A 13,354-nucleotide genomic window follows, 5' to 3' on the forward strand; every position below is an offset into this window, starting at 1 on the left:
AATACAATACAATACAATACAATACAATACAATTCCAGAGTTATTGGTAAAAAGATGGTTTGTTAAATCTTAGTCACCCTATGGTGCTCCAGTCGTGTGTGAGGAAAAAGGATGGCTCCATACGCCAAGAGCTTTATTATAAGCTCTTGAATAACAAAACAGTGCCAGACCAACCCCAGTTTCTGAGATTTTTAGCGCCGAATACAATAACCTCAGTTTTATTTGAATTAAGAGGCAGGAAATTAAAGCCTGTAGTTTAACTGATTGGTGTGTATTATCTGGCTCCATGGATCGATGTTGGGTATTATCTGCATAGCAGTGAAAATGTATGTTATGCGTAATAAATGGTAAATGGCCTGTATTTGTATAGCGCTTTTCTAGTCCTTAAGGACCCCAAAGCGCTTTACACTACATTCAGTCATTCACACACTGGTGATGGCAAGCTACATTGTAGCCACAGCTGCCCTGGGGCGCACTGACAGAGGCAAGGCTGCTGGACACTGGCGCCACCGGGCCCTCTGACCACCACCAGGCAAACATGGGGTTAGTATCTTGCCCAAGGATATTTGGCATGCAGCCAGGAGGCAGCCTGGGATTGAACCACTGACCTTCAGATTAGTGGCTGACCTGCTCTGCCACCTGAGCTACAGCCACCCAGAAGCAGGCTCTCACTGACTCACTGGAGGGATCCAGCTGGTTTTCCATACGGGACCAGGGAAAAGCCTACCACCAATGTTTCATAGCAGAAGGATCAATGTACCTGACAGCTTTCACAACTCCTTGGGAGCTATATTAGATGGGCAGGATGCCATTTGCATTATCAAATGCACCAGCTGCATTTCAAAGGTGCATGAAAGGAACACGGAGAGTGGAATATGTAAGTTAATGTAAAAACTTATCATTTAATTTAACATCTGATATTTAATGACAATAAAATGTTTCTTATTCAGAACATGTAACATCAGCAAGCAACAGCCAAAGTTGTTTGTCCTACATCAGTCCCCTTAGCTAAGACCATTCACTTGACTTGGGAGGGATAAGAAAATAGTGCGATCTACTGATGTCCCCTCGTGAGATTTTAAACACTTTTCCCTTTAATATATTGCAACTACAACATTTGTTTAAAACATTTTAGTTACTCATATTTAGGGCAATACCCCCTAATGTTAGCAAGAAAAACAAAACAAAAACAAAGGTTAAACTGGTATATTAAAATATGTCTTTATTAACTGACAAAAATAATGCCATATCATAAATATCGGAAGTAAATGACGACTATCTCGGAGCTGTAAAGAGACTGTTTTTTATTTGTTTGTTTTGTCTTCTTTTTTCTTTTTCTTTTTTTTAAATAAATGGGTCTAACAGGACACTAATAAAATATTATATAATGCTGTAGACTGAATCTTATGGGAGGGTATTGTTGACTCCTCATTCCAACTAAGCAACTGATTATTTGCTACTGATTTTGGGGGTATGGCCACTTCCCATTGTACTTCGCTCCAGTAAACATTTTGCAATCCACAATCCACATTTGCTAACTAATACCAATCAGCTGATACAAATGTAATGTCATTAGATGATGATATTGATTGATTTGTCCTAAACCATGTTGGTTATCCGTCACTTGAAACAACCAAGTTGTATTTGTCTATAAATTCCTCCACTACTATACCATTTCTGTCCTTCTTTTTGCTTCCCAACAGCTCATTATGTGCATTTAGGTCTTCAACCCACATTAGAGGGACACCGATTTTATCTGTAATTTCTACGAAATAGTCTTCCTCTAATGTAATGCAGAAGTTATATGTACTTACAACAGTAAATTTTCCCCTGTCTGTCCACACTTCTGTTATTATGCACTCAATTATTGCATTCATTTCTAGTCCTTTTCTAATAAAGGTTTTACAGGTTCCAGCACCAAAAGGTTATCTCCTTATTTTTCCTCTCAAATTTGGATCTTGGAATCACAAAATCTAGCCTTGGTTTAAACCAACTTTCTTGTAATATTAACAATGCAAGTAATATTAGGCTTTTAATTATGACCACTTAGAAAATGTTTGAATTCCTATTCATTTGCCATGAGGCTCCTAGCATTCCACTGCATAACAAACAGCAGTATGCAAATGCTACTAGTTGCCATGATCATAACCTCTTTAGAACAAGTCCTCTGTGTCTGTGTCATCCCATCCTAAGTGCTGACTTTGTTTTGTTCTTTGTGCTTCACTGTCCTGAGGATAGGTAATTTGACATATTTCTTCCAAATTAATTTCCTTGAATCCTAGCAGCCTAGCTGCCACATATCCATAACTCGGACACTTGAAACATCTCACTGGAGGCCTCTACCCCATCAAAGTGTAACTAATTCATCCCACATTATTTTCCTTAGTAGCATATCCTTCATTAGAGGTGAGGAGTACTGGGGTAGACCTTATACCATTCCTTGCTATCCTATGGAAGCTTGTTTCCACCACTAAAAATAAATAAATGCTATCTATAATAACTCGAAATTTTTTACTTATTTCGAGTTATGGATAGCGTTTTTTTAGTGACGGAATGAAGCTTCCATACATAACTAATGCATTCCTTTATGCAAAGATTTTCTTTTGGACTACTCGGTTCAATTTTTAATTTTATATTTGTCCACCAAGTGGTGCTACTTTTTACCATTCAAAGCCTGCAGCAAAATTGAACTTTTTCACTTTTTTTATTCGACTTTCTTCTCAAAATAGTATTTGTACTATTTTCCTCGAAATAGAGCTTTAATCTCGAAATTTCGACTTTATTCTCAAAATGATCAATAATATTTTGTTTTCTTAACGTGGCGCTATTACTCCGTCGTACTGATACTCCTTTATGTATTCGAGAATTAAAGAGAATTTTTTCTTTTAAAAAAAGGGTTCTGACTCTGGACACACCTACTCGCGCGAAAACCGGAAGTTAGTTAATCTATTTGTTTTCGTGCCAGCAGCATTGTCTTGCAGGCAAGTTGCGTCAAAAGAGGGAACGCTGAAAATAAAAATGCAAAAATGTTATAAAGTATAAGTATACTGAATATGCTGGCAAAGCTACTAAATATGCGGTTGTATATTGTTAAATGTTGCCCGTTGTTTTGAGATAAAAACTCTTACTTTGCCTCCTGTAAGATTATACTGAGGGTGACAACGACCTCTAATGAAGGGGTAGCGTTTCCATTATATTATAGTTTCATGCTGTCAGAAGGTGCTATCGTTTTCCCCTGCTGCATGAAATATCTACACCATAGAGCTGTAACGAAGACTACCGTTACGTGTTTTACGTGTAATTCAAAATTAACAAAAACAAGCACTATCGTGGTTGTTAGCTAACCTCAACTACAAAACTAGCTTTCTTTGGAATCCGTTTAACTTGGTGGTTGCCAGATTAGCTTTCGACAGCTAACTTAGCGATGTGACCTAAACCGGGAAAGTGTTGATCCGGAAACTCCCTGCAACTCTGGTTGGTGGGCAATTTGAATTTCCAATTACAGTTATAAATCATTTAATAGCATATACTGTTCTCTAAGTATTTGAGTGTTTCCACTTGTAGCTAGTTTGCTCTAAACAATAACACTGCTACAGAGCTAACGTTAGCTACAAAAGTTGCTAGCTAGTCAGGCTAACTTACAACGAATGCACAAGCAGACACGGGAGCCCATAAAAGTGGCTTCCTTTAAATTTCAATTTTAAATAAGTGAAACATATACCCGAATGTACTTTATTTTACATTCATGTGTCGTTTTCAGGCTCGGAAGGCTTTATGAAGGCTCGGAGGCTTTATGAAGCCTTCTGCAGCTTTGGTTATTAGCTACCCTGCTATGGCCGGATCTTAAACGCTCTATGAGTGAGGAGATGATGCTGGTTGATCCAGGTTAAATGTCTGAACCAGGGACACTTCTTAAATCATACATTTTGTACTGTTATTGTTCATGACCTTTCAGGGATTCAGAATTGGCGTCATTCTTTCTTCAAGAGATTTAAATGTTAAGGGGTTGGAGGGGCTCAAACGTATCTTTAAAAAAAAAAAAAAAAAAAAAAAAAAAAAAAAAAAAATATATACATATATATATATATATTATATATATTATATATTATATTATTGCAATGACTGGAGGGCATGTTGAATCTGTCTCTGTGTATGATGAGTTTGGTAGTTTTCTCCTGACCAAATTGATGAGGTCGGACCCTGCATTATTCTTATAGCTCTTGCAGGTCGCTCTCATGTGCCCATGGAGAAGGCAGCATTTGAGGGGTGGCTGGAGTCAGTCTCTGCTACTTTCCTTACTCTAAATGACCAGCAGCGCAACCAGTCTTTGGACCACCTCATATCTTTAAGTGGTGCTGCTCAGCTCCGCCATCTCTCGAATGGACTAGAGACACTGCTGAAACGTGACTTTTTGCGCCTTCTTCCCTTGGAGTTGGCCTTCTACTTGCTGCGCTGGCTGGATCCTCAGACCTTGCTCACCTGCTGCCTAGTATGCAAACAATGGAACAAGGTAATTCTAAAATTTCCAGACTCCTTGTTTATCTGACTTTCCTCAAGGAATGAACTGTAAAAGAAAATAATGATTACAAACATTCACAGTGAAATCTAATGCCTTCTTTCAGTTTTTGATAAAAGTGCAGCTATTAGCTTCTGAAAGAATTGTTTGGTTTGTAGAAGGTACTTATCTGTTATTATGCTGTCTATAGGTATCCATTTAATCCTCAATAACAACCTAAATCCAAAAATGCAGATATGACTGTTGTCCAGGCCCAAAGATACAGTCAATAGCTAAACTGACAGACATATACAGACAGTGATGTTGTTGCACTGATGTATGCCCACATATGAGCTTCACTGACAGTTCCAATTGTGATATAATCATGTTGTATTTTCAACATTGCTTTTCTTGGTTTACTGTATCTGTGAAAAAGAATAGTGTTTGTCCAGTGCTCTTGTGGAATATGCTTGACATGGACATCATGTCAGCACTCTGGATTGATCTGTTGATGAATCTGTAATACTGTCACATTAAAAGTATAACATGTGGGAGCAAAAGCATACAAGACTGCGTTTTATGCACTAATTTTACACATTTATCATGTAGTGTTACTGGTCCAGCCCACTTAACATCAAAGTGGGCTGTATGTGGGGCCAGTGATGTAAAATGCTTGTGACATCTGTGTTTTGGGATGACTTTTGTTTCCTTGCATGAAAAGTGAACACATATTTAGATTACCAAGACGGTATACATTCTCATAGTTAGATGAATATGAACCTCTCCACCAAGTGGCATATACGTTATATATATTGTTGTTTGCATGGACTTTCTGATATGTTTGTTGAAATGTATAGATAATGATTATATGAAGCATGAGCAAAGTGATTTACAGGTGGAAATTTAATTGATTAAATGCGTCATACAGCTTAATTTTTGTGACACAGATGGATAATCAAGTTTTTAAGGATGTTTATTATTGATCCACAGAGCCTGACAAAACTTGTTTCACATATCAAATATTCTTTCTTTCTTTCTTTTTTTTTTCTTTCTTTTTTTTGGTAGGTGATAAACTCTTGCACTGAGGTGTGGCAGGGTGTGTGTCGGGAGCTAGGCTGGAAGACTGATGAGACCATTCAGGATGCATCACACTGGAAGGGGGTCTACCTGAAGGCTAAGCTGCGTATGATGCAGTTAAAGGATCAAGAAGCCTTTGAGACATCATCACTTATTGGTCACAGTGCTCGAGTATATGCTCTTTATTACAAGGACGGCCTCCTCTGTACAGGTACCCCATGACTGTGTGTTCTGTCTTTATTAGAGTAGCAAAATATCAAATTGGTAGCTCTCAAACGTCTACGATAGAGTCATGACACAGTGCTGTACAGCTCATCAGTTTTATCCAGAGATATTTCTGTCAACCTCATAATACTAACACTCCTTTTAGATTAACTTCACATCATGTCCTGAGAAATGTACCCATACACACATGAAAAACTGCAGTTTGAAAATAGCGTTTAAACAAGTCTATCATCTGACATCTGTATGGACAAAAAGTAAATATAAAACTATTCACTGATTACACTAAAAATACTGATATATGATGTGTTTCAAAGGGTTAAAACCATTTCAATTTTCTCTTAAGCGCAATGGTAAGAGTTATAGTCATTTAAAGAGTGCTTATAAAATAGATCTGTCATGGTTTGGTTTTTTTTGTTTTTTGTTTCTATTTAAAAAGGAATTTGATTTGGAAATTGTCATGACCATGGATTAACGTCCATGAGTACTATTAACAAGAGTTGGGAAATGCCTTCAATCTTAGCACACTCCTTAGTTCAGAGGTGACCGTTCACTTTTCACGTACAGCAGGGGAATTAATTGTTTGATCCCCTGCTGAATTCATAAATTACGTAGTATAAGGTCCAATCCAAGGTCCAGCTTTTGGCATAGACAAAACACATTTCTTATACTCCGGACACATAAGATCTTACCATTGGTTTTCGTTTAGGAAGTAGTTGATCTCTCTCTCGTCTGGAACATTCTTTAGCTGTCTTCTGAGCTTTGACAAATGCACAGTTGCGATAACCACATTTACTCAGGGCCTCTTTGATATGATATCCATTGTCTATGGGGATGGTGTTCACTCTGTGTTGTAGAGTCCTGATGTCACACAATTTGTGTTTGAGTGGATGATGATAGTCAAAACCTTAAAAACTGATTGGTATGTGTCAGTTTACAACTTTCAAATGTTCCCTGTTGTTCACGGTAATTTAACAGTTCAAGAACACTACCACGTGATTTTGTCTTTCCTTCTGTGGTGAACCTGATGTGTTAATGTGATCAGTAAATTGTTGTACTTTTTGAAATTTGATTTTCACCCAGGAGTCATTCACATGCAATGCGTCCAGAAAGTATTCACAGTACTTCTCTTGTTCCGAAATAGATTTATATTTAAACTCTATACACCATACCCAATAATGGGTAAATGAAAAAAAAGTTTGCTTTTAATGATTATAGATTTATTCAAAATTTAAATATATGCATATGAGAGGATGTCTGGACTATGCTTTTATTGCAGAATGTTTAATAGTACTCAAATTGGACTTTGATCAGTTTGATCAATTTGCATATTAATGATCATGAAACTGCACTTGTGGCTCAATGTTAGGTAATGATGCTAGTTCATGGTTGATATTTGTTATGCACCTGTACAATCTATATAATCTTGGGGAAACCTTATACAGAAAACAGAAATCACTTGAATGAGTGATCAGAGGTTTCACCTACTGGAAATTCGTAGTGCAGATGAACAGAATTAACTTTCTGTGATTTCATTACTAGGAATATTAAGCATACAACATAATATCTCTTTTCTATCATCAGCAAGTTTCTCTGACGGGTTCCTGGCCTTAAGATCTTAAAACCACACTTTAATTTGTCCTCTACTGTTTCCATTAACTACCATTTCCTATTGGAAATGGTAGTTAATGGAAACTTTACAACTTAGGAAGCTGCTACCTGAAATACTTTGCCAACTTCTTACACCCCAAACAACACACACACACACCGCATTGATGGTTTCATATGCTTTTTATTTTACATTTCATATTCCAACACAGTTTTTCCATTCTCTGCACCCTTGTAGGAAGAGGCTGACTTTCACTCAGGTTCATAGTTATCATAAAAACACTTTTTCTTTGAGTGTGTTTTAGCTACTGTTGGTTCTTCTTTGGAAGTTTGATAGATAAAATAGAGAAGAGAGAGTTACTAGGGAAAAAGATAGGCGTGTGAGTTATCCTCTCTTGTCTTGTATCTGCATTTATGTCTTGCTTAAAGTGATATATAAATGATAACTAGGGCAGCCCTAATGTGAAACAGAAATTGCACCTTAACCCTAACAACTGTTTGTGCCGTTGTTGCCAGCAAGAACTGCACTAAAGTATTTGGGATAACTGTTTTTTGTCTTGTTGTATCTTTAAAAAAAACCAAAAAAACAACCCACACAATTGGTAGTGGACTTGCTCGTGCGTTTCAGATCATTGTCCTGCCGCATAACTTGAGTGCCCTTGCTTCAGGGCCCAAAGTATGACAAACATGCAAAAAATAAAAACTAAGACATACAGGGAGTGCAGAATTATTAGGCAAGTTGTATTTTTGATGAAATAATTTTATTATTGAACAACAACCATGTTCTCAATTAACCCAAAAAACTCATTAATATCAAAGCTGAATGTTTTTGGAAGTAGTTTTTAGTTTGTTTTTAGTTTTAGCTATTTTAGGGGGATATCTGTGTGTGCAGGTGACTATTACTGTGCATAATTATTAGGCAACTTAACAAAAAACAAATATATACCCATTTCAATTATTTATTTTTACCAGTGAAACCAATATAACATCTCCACATTCACAAATATACATTTCTGACATTCAAAAACAAAACAAAAACAAATCAGCGACCAATATAGCCACCTTTCTTTGCAAGGACACTCAAAAGCCTGCCATCCATGGATTCTGTCAGTGTTTTGATCTGTTCACCATCAACATTGCGTGCAGCAGCAACCACAGCCTCCCAGACACTGTTCAGAGAGGTGTACTGTTTTCCCTCCTTGTAAATCTCACATTTGATGATGGACCACAGGTTCTCAATGGGGTTCAGATCAGGTGAACAAGGAGGCCATGTCATTAGTTTTTCTTCTTTTATACCCTTTCTTGCCAGCCACGCTGTGGAGTACTTGGACGCGTGTGATGGAGCATTGTCCTGCATGAAAATCATGTTTTTCTTGAAGGATGCAGACTTCTTCCTGTACCACTGCTTGAAGAAGGTGTCTTCCAGAAACTGGCAGTAGGACTGGGAGTTGAGCTTGACTCCATCCTCAACCCGAAAAGGCCCCACAAGCTCATCTTTGATGATACCAGCCCAAACCAGTACTCCACCTCCACCTTGCTGGCGTCTGAGTCGGACTGGAGCTCTCTGCCCTTTACCAATCCAGCCACGGGCCCATCCATCTGGCCCATCAAGACTCACTCTCATTTCATCAGTCCATAAAACCTTAGAAAAACCAGTCTTGAGATATTTCTTGGCCCAGTCTTGACGTTTCAGCTTGTGTGTCTTGTTCAGTGGTGGTCGTCTTTCAGCCTTTCTTACCTTGGCCATGTCTCTGAGTATTGCACACCTTGTGCTTTTGGGCACTCCAGTGATGTTGCAGCTCTGAAATATGGCCAAACTGGTGGCAAGTGGCATCTTGGCAGCTGCACGCTTGACTTTTCTCAGTTCATGGGCAGTTATTTTGCGCCTTGGTTTTTCCACACGCTTCTTGCGACCCTGTTGACTATTTTGAATGAAACGCTTGATTGTTCGATGATCACGCTTCAGAAGCTTTGCAATTTTGAGACTGCTGCATCCCTCTGCAAGATATCTCACTATTTTTGACTTTTCTGAGCCTGTCAAGTCCTTCTTTTGACCCATTTTGCCAAAGGAAAGGACGTTGCCTAATAATTATGCACACCTGATATAGGGTGTTGATGTCATTAGACCACACCCCTTCTCATTACAGAGATGCACATCACCTAATATGCTTAATTGGTAGTAGGCTTTCGAGCCTATACAGCTTGGAGTAAGACAACATGCATGCAGAGGATGATGTGGACAAAATACTCATTTGCCTAATAATTCTGCACTCCCTGTATACTTGTTAATGGTACTGTATAGGCTGCTGTTGTTGTTGTTGTTGTTGTTGTTGTTGTTTTTTCATCTGTATCACATTATGGCACAGTAGTTTCTACCAGTATCACACTCATAAGGGTTGTTTTGAGTATACCCAGTTTTGTCTTCTTTCATGCAGACCATGTCTGGAATAGGTGTGGAAGCATTGTTTGTAATGTTTGTTTCATTCTCAGTGTGTGAGGGCTTGTACATGTTGAGCCTTCTATATACACTCATGTAGGTTGAACCTGTCACTACAGCAGTAACACTGATGGTTTTTACTTGTTTTTCAGGATCTGACGATCTCTCTGCCAAATTATGGGATGTGCGTACTGGACAGTGCATTTATGGAATTCAGACACACACCTGTGCCACAGTAAAATTTGATGAACAGAAGCTGGTGACTGGGTCCTTTGACAACACTATTGCATGCTGGGAGTGGAGTACAGGGGCTAAAATCCAGCAATTCCGTGGCCACACAGGAGCAGGTTGGTTTCAGTGTTGCGCAGTTATATCCTTATCTAGAATAGGAAGCATATTAATGCTAGAGGAGAGGCAGATAACATGTGGTCAATAGCGAAACGGTCAACTTTGCATGGAAGAAGCATTATTTTTAGTATTTTATGTTATCTCTTTGTGATAGTGCTTTATATGGCAAGGGCACTTTAAAATCTGTCAAAACAAAGGCATTACAAAAAGTCTGATTAGGCAAGAAACACAAGTCCACAGACAGTTTTGAAACAAACCTAAAAGGAAATGGCAAAAAATATAACCCAACTGTCTGTGCACATTTCTGTACACTGTGGAATATTTAGCAGTCATCTGCCACCAAGTTTGGGGATTAAAAAGAGTAGAGAGATGGAGTACATTGAAACAGTCAGTGGTGGATTCAAGAGCTGGTGTAAAGATGAGGGTTATCAAGAATGGGACAGTTCCATTTTTGTTATACTAGTGGAACTTCTCCTAGGCAAAGCTTGGTATTATCTGCCAACAAGAAGAGCTACATGTTTAATGTGTGCTACACCTCCTAACTCTGTGTGTGTGTGTGTGTGTGTGTGTGCGCGCATGTGTATGTGCACATGTGCAGTTTTCAGTGTCGACTACAATGATGAGCTGGATGTACTTGTCAGCGGCTCTGCAGACTTCTCAGTGAAGGTCTGGGCTTTATCTGCTGGTGCCTGTCTCAACACGCTGACTGGACACACTGAGTGGGTAACAAAGGTCAGAATTTTATGGGGTTTTTTTGTCTGAGTTTGTGTGAAACTTATTTCCATTACTTCAATTACTGGCAGGAAATAACCAATCTTAATGTTTTTTGTTTGTTGTTGTTTTAAAGATGTGAAACTTTTGTTGATTTTCTGTTATCAGGTGATACTACAGAAGAGTGAAGTGGAATCAATGATGCACAGTCCTGGTGATTACATTCTCCTCAGTGCTGACAAGTATGAGATTAAGGTAATGTTCCCTTTCATAGTTAATGTGTTTTAAAGGAAAACGACTTGTTCATCATACATGACCTGCTATATCTAAAGAGTCCATAAGATGGAGCCAGTCCTGTGTTTTGTGTACAGGTATGGCCTTTAGGCCGAGAGATCAACTGCAAGTGTTTAAAGACACTGTCGGTGTCAGAGGACCGCAGCATCAGCCTCCAACCTCGCCTGCAGTTTGATGGACGCTACATCATATGCAGCTCTGACCTCGGAGTCTATCAGTGGGATTTTGCCAGTTTTGAGATTCTCAGGTAAAATAGGTTGCATAATTTTAGAAAACATGCAGGTGCCTAGTATGAAGTAGGAACAGAAAATGCAGTGGTTAGTACTGTTGCGTTTCACTCCCCCATCAGACCGGGCCCTTTTTGTGTGGAGTTTGCATGTTCTCCCTGTGTTTGCGTTTTGTTTTCTCCAGGTAATCCGGTTTCCTCCTGCAGTTCCTCCGTGAGTGGTTGTCTATCTCTCTGTGTTAGCCCTGTGACAAACTGGCAATCTGTCCAGGGTGTACCTTGCATCTCGCCCTGTGATAGCTGGGATAGGCTCCAGCTCTTCTGCAACCCTCATAAGGATAAGCACAAGAGGATGGATGGTTAGAGAAAATCAAATAAAACTGCAGCATACAAAAAGCTAGTTAAAAACTGAAGTAACCAAGGAAAGTGTCCGTCAATCACCTTGTTCACATTTCCTTCCCAAGATGTCCATATGACATTCTTTTGGGATTTTAAAGTTGTAAGATCATGAGGGTTGTACTAAAGTGGAGGAAATAATTATTTGATCACCTGTTAAATTTGTATTGATGACAAGGCTGTAACCCTGAAATTCAGATTATAATTCCATTCATCCATTCTCTTCAGTTTAACATTTTCAGGGTCGCGGGGGGACTGGAGTCTATCCCTGCTGTCTTATGGCGAGAGGCAGGGTACACTTTGGAAAGGTCGCTAGTTTGTCACAGGGCTAACACATAGAGACTGGTTAGGAAAAGCTTTGTGTCAAAAGCACAACATCTGAAAAAATGCAACATGTAAAACCGACCCAAATTGACCACTGACATATTTTAGTGTGGTTTATCCATCAGTTTGCTTTTGTTCTAGATTTAACTGCCAGTTCTCTATCAGCAATTATGGCGTGTAAGGGGAAATTTGATAACATACCGAATTCTAGTTCCACCTGGCTCTATAATCTCTATAATTAATCTATAATATGCAGGGGAGACAGACGGTTTACGAAATGTAATGGAGTGAATGAGAGGTGACTTGGCTATCATTTCGGATTTAAATAAATAATATGAAACCTTAATGAAATTACAAGTTGTCATCATTGCAAGAACAGGTTGGAAAATACATTTTGATATAGACTGTAGATATAAATATGAAGGCCCATGAGCGTTCTAAACGTTTTATTTCTGGTCTGGGGAAAAAAAAAACAATACTAATCAACGTGGTTACAGTAAACACTGAAAAAAATCTGCGAAAATCTAAAACCCCCTTTCCATTAGTATCTACTCGGATCAACTCACCACAGTTTTCAGGGTTTTCCATTAGGCCATTGTACCTGGTACTAGGTACTAAAATAGTACCTACCACATTAGGTGGTAGTGATTGTAATGGAAAGCCAGTCAATCCAAGTCGAGTCTGAGTGATTTCCACTAGAGATACACCGATTGACCGGCTATGGACCGGAGTCAGGTAATTTCTTGGTGACCAGCTGACTGGCTTCACATACTCATTATGAGCTCATCCATTTCATACATATAAACATGCACACAGCGGCACAGGCAAATAGTTCCATGCGCTCTCACAGTGAAACACTAACATGTTGATAGCATGGAAACTCTTTACTCTGAGTAGAGGCACATAGTTTGTCAAAGTTAAATACCTCACACCACAAAAACAAACCTAATTATACACTTAAATCACCCTCAACCAACAGAACATGTATAATTTAAAGGAGCTAAGTCAAAGTGGCTAAAGCTATCCAAAGCTTAGAGCCAGCCACCAACCAGCCTGTAGCCTCAATATGAGCAAAAGATCAAGGCAGTTACAAGAAAAATTATGGGGACGTGAAAAAGTTAGGATTGAAAATTTGTTATTGAAATTTGTTTTGTTGGCACCCCTCTGAAATTCCTGAACCTCTAAAAAATCCTGTTTGATTGAAAAGTAGCCTGAT

General features: G+C 38.7%; 1 protein-coding gene across 1 annotated transcript in view; it reads left to right on the plus strand.

The window, feature by feature from the left end:
- Window positions 1–3,170: 3,170 nt before the first annotated feature.
- The window catches only part of fbxw2 (F-box and WD repeat domain containing 2), a 14,797-nt gene continuing 4,613 nt past the window's right edge, over window positions 3,171–13,354 (plus strand). The window contains exons 1-7 of the mRNA XM_042214325.1: window positions 3,171–3,474; window positions 4,218–4,510; window positions 5,561–5,783; window positions 9,992–10,186; window positions 10,786–10,919; window positions 11,067–11,153; window positions 11,270–11,439. Of these exons, the coding sequence (XP_042070259.1) occupies window positions 4,244–4,510; window positions 5,561–5,783; window positions 9,992–10,186; window positions 10,786–10,919; window positions 11,067–11,153; window positions 11,270–11,439 (1,076 nt within the window). The 5' untranslated portion in view covers window positions 3,171–3,474; window positions 4,218–4,243. The remainder of the gene's footprint in view (window positions 3,475–4,217; window positions 4,511–5,560; window positions 5,784–9,991; window positions 10,187–10,785; window positions 10,920–11,066; window positions 11,154–11,269; window positions 11,440–13,354) is intronic.

The sequence above is a fragment of the Haplochromis burtoni genome, unplaced genomic scaffold, assembly GCF_018398535.1.
Source record: "Haplochromis burtoni strain Fernald_Lab_line unplaced genomic scaffold, NCSU_Asbu1 Contig_548, whole genome shotgun sequence".
NCBI lineage: Eukaryota > Metazoa > Chordata > Actinopteri > Cichliformes > Cichlidae > Haplochromis > Haplochromis burtoni.